This window comes from Staurois parvus, unplaced genomic scaffold, assembly GCF_062004578.1.
Source record: "Staurois parvus isolate SC_StPar_1 unplaced genomic scaffold, SC_StPar_1.0 ptg000155l, whole genome shotgun sequence".
Lineage (NCBI taxonomy): Eukaryota > Metazoa > Chordata > Amphibia > Anura > Ranidae > Staurois > Staurois parvus.
Genome location: NW_028317951.1, coordinates 553,946 through 566,789, shown reverse-complemented (window position 1 = coordinate 566,789; position 12,844 = coordinate 553,946). Strand labels below are relative to the sequence as shown.

Sequence of the window (12,844 nt, the reverse complement as noted above, 5' to 3'; positions counted from 1 at the left end):
AAGGGGAAATCTTCCAAAGGAGACACTAGTTCTGGTGACCTTGGGGGTGGGGGGGAGCCCAATGGATTCCCTTAATTTGCAGGGATTTCCTCTTATTTCTGTTTTAGCTATGGGGAGTGAAGGTAAATTTCCCCAATGGGACACAGATGTAAAAAAATTGACAGGGGCTATAGCACTCCCTTATTCTAGCCAAAATGAAAAAATGTTTTGCCTATAGTTCTACTGAAAATAAAGATGTGCTTAAATGTCCCTCTAGAGAAGTATCTTAAATAAACAGACACTGATAACAAGAATGCATTTTACTGAATTTAAGTTTATAATGGCATGTAAAACAATTTAACTGGTTTAAATTCCAATACCAATACTAAGAAACAAGTCAATATTGCGCAGACCCTTTACTGTTTCACTTTCACAACTGGACAGCCTTTGCCCTAGTCATAAATTAAACTAACAAATAGGTTCCATGTAATCATTGAGGTGTCTCAGTTGACAGCATTTTAGGTGTACTTTGTCACCAATGGCATATTTGCTGATGTAGTGAAAGACTAATATGCAGAATTATGTTACTGTTGTCAAAGCACAACTATAGGTTTATGCAAATTATCATAATAATTAATACAGAGAGGATGGTGGATATTGAAATATTTCTGAACTGGTAAGTTGTCCCAAGGACCCTATTACCATCTATGTAACAAGCAACTGTGCTGAACAGGCAGATTCTGGATATTGTGGCTCCAGTGAATTCACATGACCCACTTCAGAACTGGATTAGGGAGGACTGACTTGCACATCCCTATCACCCTCAATGCATTTTAAGTTCCAAATATATTTAATTTTGCTAGTATAATGAAGAGTGCAAAATCTGGTGCAGCTGTGCACGGTAGCCAATCAGCTTTTAACTTCAGCTTGTTAAGTTAAGCAATGACAAAAAACCTGGAAGCTGATTGGTTTTTGTGTAGAGTTGCACCAGATTTTGCACTCTTCAGTTTAAGTAAATCAACCCCTATGTTTTTCACAATGTGAATATATTGTGTGTTTCTCAGATCTCGCAGTAGATAAATACTACTGGCAAAAGAGTCTAATGTTCGGAAATGTAGGCATTTTTTTCCTCGTATCCAAACATTATGGGGCTGATTTACTAATGGCATATAGGCTGCTCTCTTTGCAAGCGAGCTTTCCCTTAGTTTAGTGAATATGACAACATTTAATTCTGCAAAGACTACTCAATCACATGCAAGAAAATTAAAAAACATTATTTTGCTTGCACATAATTGGATTATGGAAGTCAGTGAGCTTCACTTCATTCCCTAAACTAAATGAACATTTCTTTGCAAAGTGAACATTCTATTTGTCTTTAGTTAATCAACTCCTATCTCTTAAGGAAAACATTTTTTAAAATCTTTATATTGTATTTATTCCACGCTATTTTTTATTGGGCAATTCATTTTTCAATCTGAACTCTTGCTGAGTCATCAGAACTCTCCATGAGTCATCAACAACTACCTATCAATCTGCGTTACTGAAAGGAATGAGTATTCACTGGAAAACATGACAGGTCAAAGAACTTCTCAAAGGAATCTCTGAATGATTCAGAATTAAATTACATATATTAGTAATTTTATCTTTAAACATATGGGGACAGTTCTTATTGAGGTTTTCCTACACTACTTCAATGTATGTTTGTGGAAATATGTGCATTTTCAGTTTTACATGGGTGATCTGGGCCTATCATGTTTTCCAAACAGTACAATACAGCCATGCAAAATCATCCAACACTAAACTTGATTATATGTATCCAAGGTCAATGAAGGACACTTATTGGACAGATTGGAGTTAGCTAGGGTGATTAGGTGTCAAATAGGAGACTCTTTATTAAAAAAAACTATAAGAACTTTTTTTTTCTCAGCATACACCTGTATCTTTTGCAAGAAAAAGATCACAATATAGACCTTGGATATAAACTGACAGAGGCTGTAGAAGTATAGGTTAGTAACATTTAGTAACTAACCTATACAGTTACATTGGATGATCATGGGAACTGCAAATGTTTGTCATGGGGATTAACATTACTGCAAAATACGTATGTAACAAAACTTTGCAAATTGCAACAGCTAAACACAAAGGGGTTGATTTGCTAAAGCCAAATAGCTTGTTAATTTAGTAGGGGAAGTTATATTTTGCAAGAGAATTTGCCCCACAGCTTAGTGAATGTTTCAAGGAAAATAAAATTCAACATTTTTGCTTGCACATGATTGGATGATGGAAGTTAACAGAGCCTCACTTCATTCACTAAGCTCTGGGGCAAATTCCCTTCCAAAGTCCAACTTCCCTTGCAATGTGAACAGTCTATTTGCCTTTAGCAAATCAACCTCAAAGTGCAGTAAACAACAGAAAACTGTCACAATTTGGTTTACTGTGATGTCAGATCAGTAAGGGATCAATTCTGATTGCCTGCTTTCTTGACATAGTTACTACTTTTTGTATGATCTTACTTAAAAAAAAGTCTGAAAGTTTTCATTCATTACAACAGACTTTACATTGTAGTTAAAATGTATGTAAAGCCAAAGCTTTTAGTTTTGATTAGATTAGTCAAGACTCATTTGTTTTTCTATGTCCTGTTAGGGAGATTTCTCTTAAACTTCCTGTCCTGGGGATACAAGGGACTGAAGCTGGCAATACACTGATCAAAATCTGGCCAGTTCAGCAGGGACCGGCCGAATTTTCATCAGTATGTGGCAATCCCTGATTGCCTGATCACTGAAGTCGTTGGAAAATTTTTCTCAATCAGTAGCTGCAGCCAGTGCTGAATTTAGACCTTGGGAGGCCCGGGGCACTTCAAGTTCTGGGGCCCCTCAACACAGAAAATAAATTATATGACAAATAAAAAAGTGAACTGAAATGAATGATAAACCGCATGTCTTCTCAAAAAATATAAGTTAGATTCTGATTTTGTTCCTCAATTTTATTGACAGTAAGAATACAAATTACAAAGGTATTTGTCATATATCACAGAAGCCCTCATCCCTTTCTTTGCCACTGAAGTCGGGCTTAACTGTTCCACATCCTGACGCCCACACACACTTTGTTAATTTATTTAATAATAAAACTAATTTTAAAATGATTACATTTTTTTGTAAAAAGGGGGCCCCTTTTGCTACCTTTGAAATCCAGCACTAGCTGCAGCTGGTGATCAGTATGTTCTATTCCGGCAAGGAGGGGAGAGGGGGGTGCATTTGTACATTGCAACTTACTTTCAGGGCACAAGGAAAGAGACTGCAGCTGGAAACAGGTGCCAGCAGTAAAGGAAATACCTGATACCTTACAAACACTAGGCTACACATACAGTAGATGGATGTATCAACTATGGACCACTATTTCAGACCAGCAAATAGATGCTGACCCAAAATGATGCCTGAAAAAAGGGTGCTGCCATCCAGGAAACAAAAAATGATAATGAAAGCATTGTCAAGAGGTTTACTGCAGAATTATTCACAAGCAGATACCTTCAAGTGTTACAAATTGCTACATGCTCATGCAAATAGCATGAAGTGTATCTAAAGCTAGATCTGCTCTGGCATGAAAAAAATCTCTTTGAGGCTCAATCCTCATTAACAAGTAAAGCTTTTTTATTTCCAACAATATACAACCCTGATATAAATGAAGGAATTATTTTAAGGTCATTATCCACTGTTTAAACCAAATAGCTACAAAATTTCCCACAGACTGCATGGTAGGACACGAACGGCACACCATAATTAAGATGTTTAAGAATTTTGATAGTAAACTTCTATTATGGAAAACAATTAGAATTAATGAATGCCGCTGCACCCTTGTGTGCATACAGTAAAGGTAGTTGTTTGAATCTCCATTCATGTAATATTTTCATGTGTTTTAATTATGCTGATTTAACAAACATGAAAGTTATTAAAGTGGTAAAGGCTATTTTTTTTCCTTTAAAATAATAAATGTCATACCTGCTCTGGGCAATGGTTTTGCACAGAGCAGCCCCATTCCTCCTCTTTTTGAGTCTCCCAATGGCAATTCTGGCCCCTCCCCCTTGCTGAATGCCCCCAGAGAAATCTGCTTGCTCACTCCCAAGCAGGGGTGGACTGATAACTCATGGGGCCCCCGGGCAATAGGGGATCATGGGGCCCCTGTGTCCTTGCCCAAACTCAAAAAAGCCTATGAAAAAGGTACCAGGGGCATCTCATGGGGCCCCCTACTGACCCCGGGCCCTCGGGCAGTGCCCGAGTTTCCAAATGGTCAGTCCGCCCCTGCTCCCAAGCTGTCTCTGTCTATGGGACACACAGAGCGTGGCTCAGTCTCATCCCGGATTTTTTTTTGTTTCCTTCACTAAAGCTCCAAGATGGAGCTGTCATTTTCCCCACTGCTAAAGGAAACAAAGGGGCGGGGTCACCCAGTGACATTACCCTGTGACCTCGCCTCTTTGTTTCTTTCAAAGGCGGGGAGAATGACAGCTCCCTCTTGCAGCTTTAGTGAAGGAAAAAAAGGGCAAAAATTACATTTAAAAACTGTCGGTGACATTTAGCATTAGTACACTGTTTACACTGCTCCTCTCCTGATTTAAATGCCCCCCCCCCAACATCTGCAGTACACACAGCCCCCTGTATCGGATAAATTTTTCTTATTGGCAAAATACTGATAGGGCTATTTTCAGCCGATATGTTACAGCCGCCAACATTTTGGTGCATCCCTATTTAAAATTTTAAAAATATATACTTATTTTTTGGTTCAGTAGAAAAAAAATATTGCACATTATTAATTTGTATTTTTCTAATAAGCTGCAGCCACATAAGATAATAATTCAGAGCAGTGACTCATTATAGTGACTCTTATCAGATGGCTTTTCCCAAAGTTTCAGTAAGGCAAAGAATCCTCAAAGCAGGCAGCATCTACTCTGCTGTAACCTTAGACAATCCATGGTGCTCTGGGAATTTTTAGTCATGTATTAAAGGATAAGTTCACATTAACGTGTTATAAAATGACTTCTAGCAGGGGATCTTTTTCTCTGGCTAGCTGTCGATATTTTAAAAAACTGTTCCCGTAAGGGGATACACCCACCCAGCCACGTCCCTCATTCACAGAGTTTTGTGAATGAGAAACCACAAGTCCCGGCAGTTGCTGTTGGCTTGTAGTTCTCAATGAACTAGTTGATTCTTCCTGTCAGTAAGTAGTGGCTTGCCTATACCAGGTACAAGCTTGCAGATATACTGACAGGTCTGCAGGAGACCTGCATGGCATCAACGATCTGCTGATCACTGGTGCACTGCTTTACAAGCTCCTACAACAAAAAACAATAAATCCAAAATGTTTTTTACCAGCAAAAATATGTGCATTTATTATTTTTTGTTGAAAGGTGAACTTATCTTTTAAAGACCAATCAAAACTTCTGCCAAAAAGGTGAAAAATGAAATCAGATTGCAACAAAATAGTAACAGTTCTATATGTGATCTGTTGTGCTGTGTTTGAGTGCAGAAATTGTCTTTGCAGCGGCCTGTTATGCCCTGCTGTGTCAAATCTACAGCTCTCCAATACAATACCTATTTCAAAAATAATACTACTTACTCCTAAATTTACCTAAAAAATCCCCAAAGGTGAGGCATTTAACTTTTTTTTCATGTTGCTGAACTAAATTTTCAACTGGGCCACATATACTTAATAAATAGATAGACAGATAGATATACTATATGTGTGTGTATAAATATATACACGCACACAGTATATATACATACACCCCCCCCCACCCCACCCCTTTAAAATAATCACATTTTGTTGCTGTGCAGCCTGAAATTAAGACAGATACAGTTTTTGTTTTATCCAGCTGTATTTATCCAGTGCAGCGTATAACATCCAAGTAAAAGATGTAACACCAACATGTCAGAAAAAAACAAAACAAAAATAGAATCACTGAGTTGGAAAAAGGATGTGTCAGTTTTTTGATGAACCACCTTTTGCTTTAATTACAGCCTTTAGTCTGTTGGAATATGTCCCTACTAACTTTGCACATTTAGACTTTGCAGTATTTTCCCACTCTTCTTTGCAGAACTGCTCAAGTTCAGTTAAAGTGGTTGTAAAGGCACAAGGTTTTCTACCTTCATGCACCCCCCCCCCTCCCAGTCCCCCTAATACTTACCTGAGCCCCACTGCAATCCAGCAATGTGTACAAGAACCTCAGCTTTCCCGGGTCTCTGCTTCCTCATTGGCTCCTCAATGAGGAGACAGAGGGGGCGGGGCCGAGCTGCGGCTCCATATGTGAATGGACACACAGAGCTGTGGCCCAAAAGTGCAACTGCTCAGGTGCCCCATAGCAAGCTGCTTGCTATGGGGGCACCTGACAGGAAGGAGCAGCCAGGAGCGGTAGCAGGGGACCCAAGAAGAGGAGGATCCGGGCTGCTGTGTGCAAACCCACTAAACAGAGCAGGTAAATATAACGTGTTTGTTATTTTTTTTGTATAATATCGTTTTAAATTTGATGGTGACCATTTGTGGACTGCAGTCTTCAAGTAATTCCACAGATTTTCAATATGGTTTATGTCTGGGCAAGGACATTCATCTTTTTCTCCTTCAACCACTGTGTGGTCATTTTTGCTGTGTGCTTTGGGTCATTGTCATGTTGGAAGGTAAACCTTATTCCCACTGACAACTTTCTGGCAGAGGTCAGCAGATTTTCATCAACAAGTTGATGGTATTTTGCCCCATCCATTTTTCCTTCTATCCTTACAGGTGCTTCAGTCCCTGCTGTAGGGAAATACCCCCATAACAGGACATTACTACCTCCATGCTTTACTGTAGGAATGGTGTTAATAGGATGGTGAGCTGTATTGGATTTCCACCAGACATATTGTTTAGTGTTGAGGCCAAATAATTACATTTTAGTCTCATCTGACCATAACACCTTTTTCCATGTGGCCTCAGAATCTTCAAGGTGCATTGTGGCAAAGCTCAGTTCTGATTGCATGTGGGCTTTTCATGAGAAGTGGCTTTTTCCTTTCAATCCTCCCATACAAGCCACATTTGTGGAGAATTTGTGATATTGTTGTCACATGCACACAATGATCACTCTTTGTCATAAATTCATTCAACTGCTTCAGAGTTGCTGTAGGCCTCTTGGTAGCCTCTCTGACCAGTTTCCTCCTGGCTCTTTCATCCAGTTTGGAGCGACATCCTGATCCAGGGAGGGTCTCTGTTGTACCAAATACCTTCCACTTCTTTATAATAGACTTCACTGTGACTCTAAGCATTGATAAAGCCTTTGAAATGTTTCTGTATGCATCTCCTGACTTGTGCCTGTCCACAATTTTATCCCCAAGGACTTTTGACAGTTCCTTGCCACCCATAGTTTACTGTTTGCTTCAGTTGCAAAAGAGTTGACACAATGACCACTGCTGATCACACTTGAAAGTCAAATGGCCTTGTGTGCCATTGAGAAGGTGATTAGCTACACTTGATTGAGTTTACAAGTCATTTTTAGTAAGGGAGTGATCCTTTTTCCTACTCTGTGATTTTGTTTTGATTTTTTGTTTCTGACATGTTGGTGTTATATCTTTCATTTAGGTTTTCTAAGTTCCATTGAGTAAATGCAGCTGGATACAACAAAAACCATGTGTGTCTTCATTTTAGGCTGCAACGCAAAATATATTCTGTATATAAAACAGAAAAACAGATACAAATTTAAAATAAAATTATTTACTTGGCTATGCATATTTTCCATGTTAGCTTACTAACTTTATTGAAAATAATGCCCAGGAGTATCACCATCTCTAATTCTTTATAAATAATTTACTGATGTTGATTGTGAACATAATGGAATACAGTTTCATTTGCATTGTCTAGTTCACCTGCGTGGATTCTTGTAATGGAATTCAACTGTAACTAATTAGAAAATGATTCCAAATAGCATGATCTATATCTATTAAACACTACAATCATGGTTAAATACTCAATTAAGATGGAGCTGCCTTTATTGTGTCAAATAAACATTTAAAGTCTCTTTGCAATACATGAGTATTTGAGTTAGTAACTGATGGTGAAATTGGTGCTAATTAATCATATGACTACAATGTTTCAACTTTGGCAAACCGCATCAAATTAATTGATAATTTCACTGCATGTGAAGATGTAAGTAAAAGTGGAAAATTAATCAGGGACAGCAAGGATTTAATCAAACTGAAAATGACTATACACTTTCCAGCAGTATTTCTGCACAGTGTTGTTTCACATTGTATTATTATTCTACTTAATATATGAGGGCTTACCAAGTCCTAGGCAAGACACTCGGAGTCCAGATTTTCCAAGATTCCTGCAAGTAAACCAATAGAAAAATGTTACCCATTCAGTACATCAAAATTATTAACATTTCCAATCTTCTGATAATGTTGAACAGAATAAGCATCATAGCCCAGATTACATACTTTTATGCCACTGACTTTTAATTTAGCAGCTCCAGTATTTGCCAAAAGAGATAACTACCACTATTTCTAGACTGCTGTGTATTCTAATAAACTACTCCGTTCGTAATAGTTTAAAGGGCCAGTCCACCAAAAACTGATGTTTTAGTTTATTATTTTAGTACTTTTTATATTCCGGAGACAGCTTCTTATATGTGACATTTACATGGACATGTTGGTGAGACATTTGTGCCTCTTGGGTTTGCAAGCCTTTCTACTGGAATGCACAAAGGTGGGTAGAAACACCAAAACTGCCAGGTGAACAGGCACATATTCACCAATTATGGCATATACCTTTTACTACTGGAATATCAAGACCTATAAGAAGCCAAAAAATAAATTAGCACACCAAGCTACACCTAAAAAGTACATAATCCATTTGGGTGGCCTGGACTTTATTAAAAATATCAAGATTTACAGCAGCCTGGAAACAGCCCTTAACCCACCTACGCACACTTCAGATAGCCTGGCAACAACATATCACACATTTACCAGCTCTCTTTAAACCTTAGGCTTGGATCACATGGGTTTGTAACAATACGTAGTGGTGGTGTAATCTATGTTAATTTCTTTAAAGTATGGACATTTTTTGGCCATGCACTTCTTTTGTATGTCAAAGGAGTACCATCATTTTATCTTCCTGTGACCCAGAGTCAGCTGATAGAGGCCTACTGCCTGCTATCAGCTAACAGGAAAGAGACGCTCCAGGTGTAGGAAGCCTCCTAAAAATATTGTTGAAATTGACAGCTGGCTCTGCCTTTCCGCATGTGGCTAAAAGCCTGAGCCAACTGCCCCTGTCCCCTCCCCAGCCTAATGCTCCACTGAGTGCTGGAGGAGCAGAGCAGGGAGCAGTGACTGCCAGTGCACTTGAAGCAGACTGAGAACTGAGCAATCGGTGATCATGTGATTGCTGAGTTCTCGGTCTTAGAGCCAACATGGGACTTGAGTATGTATGAGGTCTGTCTGGAAGGTATCCAGCCTTTGTTAATATAACTCAGCTTGGGCAACATTGATGTAATCTGGCAGCCAAGGAGAGTGGACTGGAATGTGTACTAGTCAGTAGTCAGTAGGGTGCTAGATGCTGATGAGTAAGCAACTGTACTGTGTGAGCATCCCATTCAAAATGATTGAACAAGTACAGCAACGGACCTGCATCAAATTTTGCATTACACTTGAACATTCCTTTACAGGAACTAATCAGATTATTCATAAGGCTTTCGGCAATGGAACAAGTCCAGAGCAAATAAAAGTGTGGCAACATTACTTCAAACATGGTTGAGAATTTGTTGAAAGTAATCTACATCCTGAAAGGCCTGCAACAACCAGAACACCTGACAATGTTGAACGTGTACAGGTGGCAATCAACAAAGATCAGCGGCTGACAGTGCGAGAACTAGAAGCTGATCTGGGAATTCCAAAAACTACTGTGAGAAATTTTGGCACAGGATCTTGGTATGAAATGTGTTTTTGTAAAATTCATTCTGTGGCTTCGGATACCTATGTCCAATATTTCTTGTATTTTGTATCTTCTTCAATAAATTTCTCTATTTCATATTTCATGGCTGGATACTTTCTGGACAGACCTCGTGTGTTTATTTTTTTTAAATCCCACACTTCTCCTTTTACTTAGAAAAAAGAAAAGTGGAAACAAACTTGTGATTTTTGGATCTAAGTCCCAAATGTGATATAGTATAGATGTAGTGAACCTCCATAATTTTTTTGGATGGTTGCTGATATCTACATAAGTCTCAATATATTTATTTTGCTACCCAAATTGAAGTAATAATTTTGATTTAATAATTACATACAGGAGACCTATATTGTATACGATTTATTTATTTTAAATTGTCTGCTTTGGCAGTGTAAAGAACATGCTATAAGCCTGAGCTAATCATGCGGTTAAAAGAATATCACACAAAGAAATAGCACTCTGCTAATATACCATTATGTTACAAAATAAAATATCTTTCTGTGTTATTACTAGTAGACTTCTGAGACAAAAGAGCACGCACAGAAAAATCTTTAATTATGAAAGAAGTAAAGAAAAAGACACGTAATTTAAATTGGGAAAAGCAGAGAACAAGCATATTCTGCTGTGAATTGTGAATGGAGACATTTCATAAGAAGAAATAATTGATCCTGACAGAGGTTATGTTAGATCATTCAGTAAACTAGGGATATCGATTGATGTTTTCCTATGACATAATGAATTAATAGGACAGACAGTGGAAACGATATTAGATCTGAAGAGCTTGAAGCCAATAAAAACTCCCATGCTTCTTCTCTTTAAATTAATTTCATATCTGCTTTACTCCTGACACAATTACACAGGAGATGTAAGGGGGCAATGACTTACTGGAGGCAAATTCTTGGGATGGATTCCAGCCCCCTGCATGCTATTGGCAACGACAACCCCTTGAATTCACATTAATGTGTATTGCCCTGTGGCTTCTGCAAGTCTTTCATACTTATAGCTTAGAGTTCAGCAATGAAGAGTGCTTGAAGCAAGGTGATTGGCTTGCAACTTTTAGGTCAGTTGCTCTCAGCAACATATGTTCAGCATGTTTTTCTAAAGCTTTATCTACATCAGCTCTCTGCAAGTTAACTAATACTGGCGGGTTCAGCTGTTCAAAGATACAGAAGTAATAGAAATATATATAACCTGTGCCATTCACTGGAATGTTGCCAGTAAGACCTGAATTAGGAAAAGAGAATATCTCTTAAGTACTCAGTAATTTTCAATTAGTGGTACCAAGTAATTTCTGTACTGCTACAATGATTTGTGATATGTGAAAAAGAATACAAAATTACATACAATAGGACTCCAGATGCGGCTCTAAACTGCCCCTTCATCATCCACAGATCTTCCAGTTAACATTACTCATTATGCAGAAATATTAATGGCATCTATGGTGATTATAATTCAAGTATAGATTGCGAACTGTGAGTAGTTACTCTATTTACTTAGATACAATGCCTTGGAAAAGCATTCATACCCCTTGAAATTTTCCACATTTTGTCATGTTACAACCAAATACATAAATGTATTATATTGGGATTTTATGTGACAGAACAACACAAAGTGGCACTTAATTGTGAAGTGGAAGGAAAATGAGAAATAGCTTTCAAATGCATGTAGAGAATGATTTGGTTGGTCTTTTGAGACTAGATAAGTGATGCAGCTAGGGGCTGAGTTGTGGGTGGCTTTGCAAGTTATTATTAGTTTTTTTGAATTTAATTAGATGGGTGAGTGGCAGCCAATGGAGGGATTGGCAGAGATGGGTAGCATACACTGACCGGTTGGTGAGGTTAATGTGTCGGCGAATGTGTTGGCGACTGCTACGTGTATGTAAAGGATTACTGCTCAGTTAACCTGTCCCAATGGTGATCACTCTCAGTCTGTTGATGCTTAGATTGTTGTTTGGTGAGCTGGAAAATCCATGAGCATGGTTAGAGTGTAATTGTCACAATATGCACTGAATTTATTTTCAGTTATATAACTGAGCGTATGCAAAAATCTGAATGTTCTGTTGCACAATATTATAATGGCACAGGCACTGTGAATATGACTTTTTACCTTTAGAACAGCCATGTGCTTCCCTGTCAACTTCATCAGACCACACTTTGTTCTCTAGCTTCTTCTTTTTTTTAAAGTTAAATCTTTTAATAAACTTTAACTTCTGAGTATGCATAGCAGTTATCAGATGAGACATTGGTGTTATTTCTCAGTGTTAAAGTACAGTATAACTAAAGGTAAAACGTTTTCTTTAGTTTTGAAGAGAGTGGAGATGGATTAGAACACTTGTCAGTTTTTATTGCTGACTGTGCTCCCATTAGGGAGATTTGCTCTCTCTGTCTTGTTTTCTATTATCATTGAAAGTGAAAGTAAAATAAAATACCAAATGTTGGGTTGTCCCCAGAAAAGTAATAGAGGGGAAATCTTCCAATGGGGACACTAGTTATAATGAACTGGGTGCCCCAAGGGATTCCTTTAATTTGTAGGGATTTCCTCTCACTTCCTGTTTGGTTATGGGACAGGAAGTGAAGGTAATTCTCTGCAAAGGGAAGCAGATGGTGAAAAATCCCCTATATCCAAAATGTTTTGCCTATAGTTCTATTTTAAGACTTTCAGAAACTGGAACAGGTTAGCATCTATCATACTTCTGATGGCTTTTGCAGTCAGGCTGGTTATCTTTCTCTCAAAAGTAGCTAGCACCATTGGTACACTGTATGGGGCTGACCAAAGGACTCATTTTCACTCTAGGCTACATTTAAATATGGTAAAAAGCCAGGTTCAGAGGAATTTAAAAACATGCAAAAATGTATTTAGAACAGTAAAACATATTAGTAAAACAGAAAAGCAAGCATATGCTGAT

The 12,844-nt window shown here is 38.1% G+C and overlaps 1 protein-coding gene and 1 long non-coding RNA gene across 3 annotated transcripts in view; one reads left to right on the top strand and one right to left on the bottom strand.

Moving 5' to 3' along the window:
* The window catches only part of KCNAB1 (potassium voltage-gated channel subfamily A regulatory beta subunit 1), a 420,463-nt gene that overhangs the window by 136,996 nt on the left and 270,623 nt on the right, over positions 1-12,844 (bottom strand). For both annotated transcript variants that reach the window (XM_089675388.1, XM_089675389.1), the window contains exon 2: positions 8,277-8,320. In XM_089675388.1, the coding sequence (XP_089531514.1) occupies positions 8,277-8,320 (44 nt within the window). The remainder of the gene's footprint in view (positions 1-8,276; positions 8,321-12,844) is intronic.
* LOC149463231 (uncharacterized) overlaps positions 1-12,844 on the top strand; it is a 162,196-nt gene that overhangs the window by 29,734 nt on the left and 119,618 nt on the right. The window lies entirely within an intron of this gene.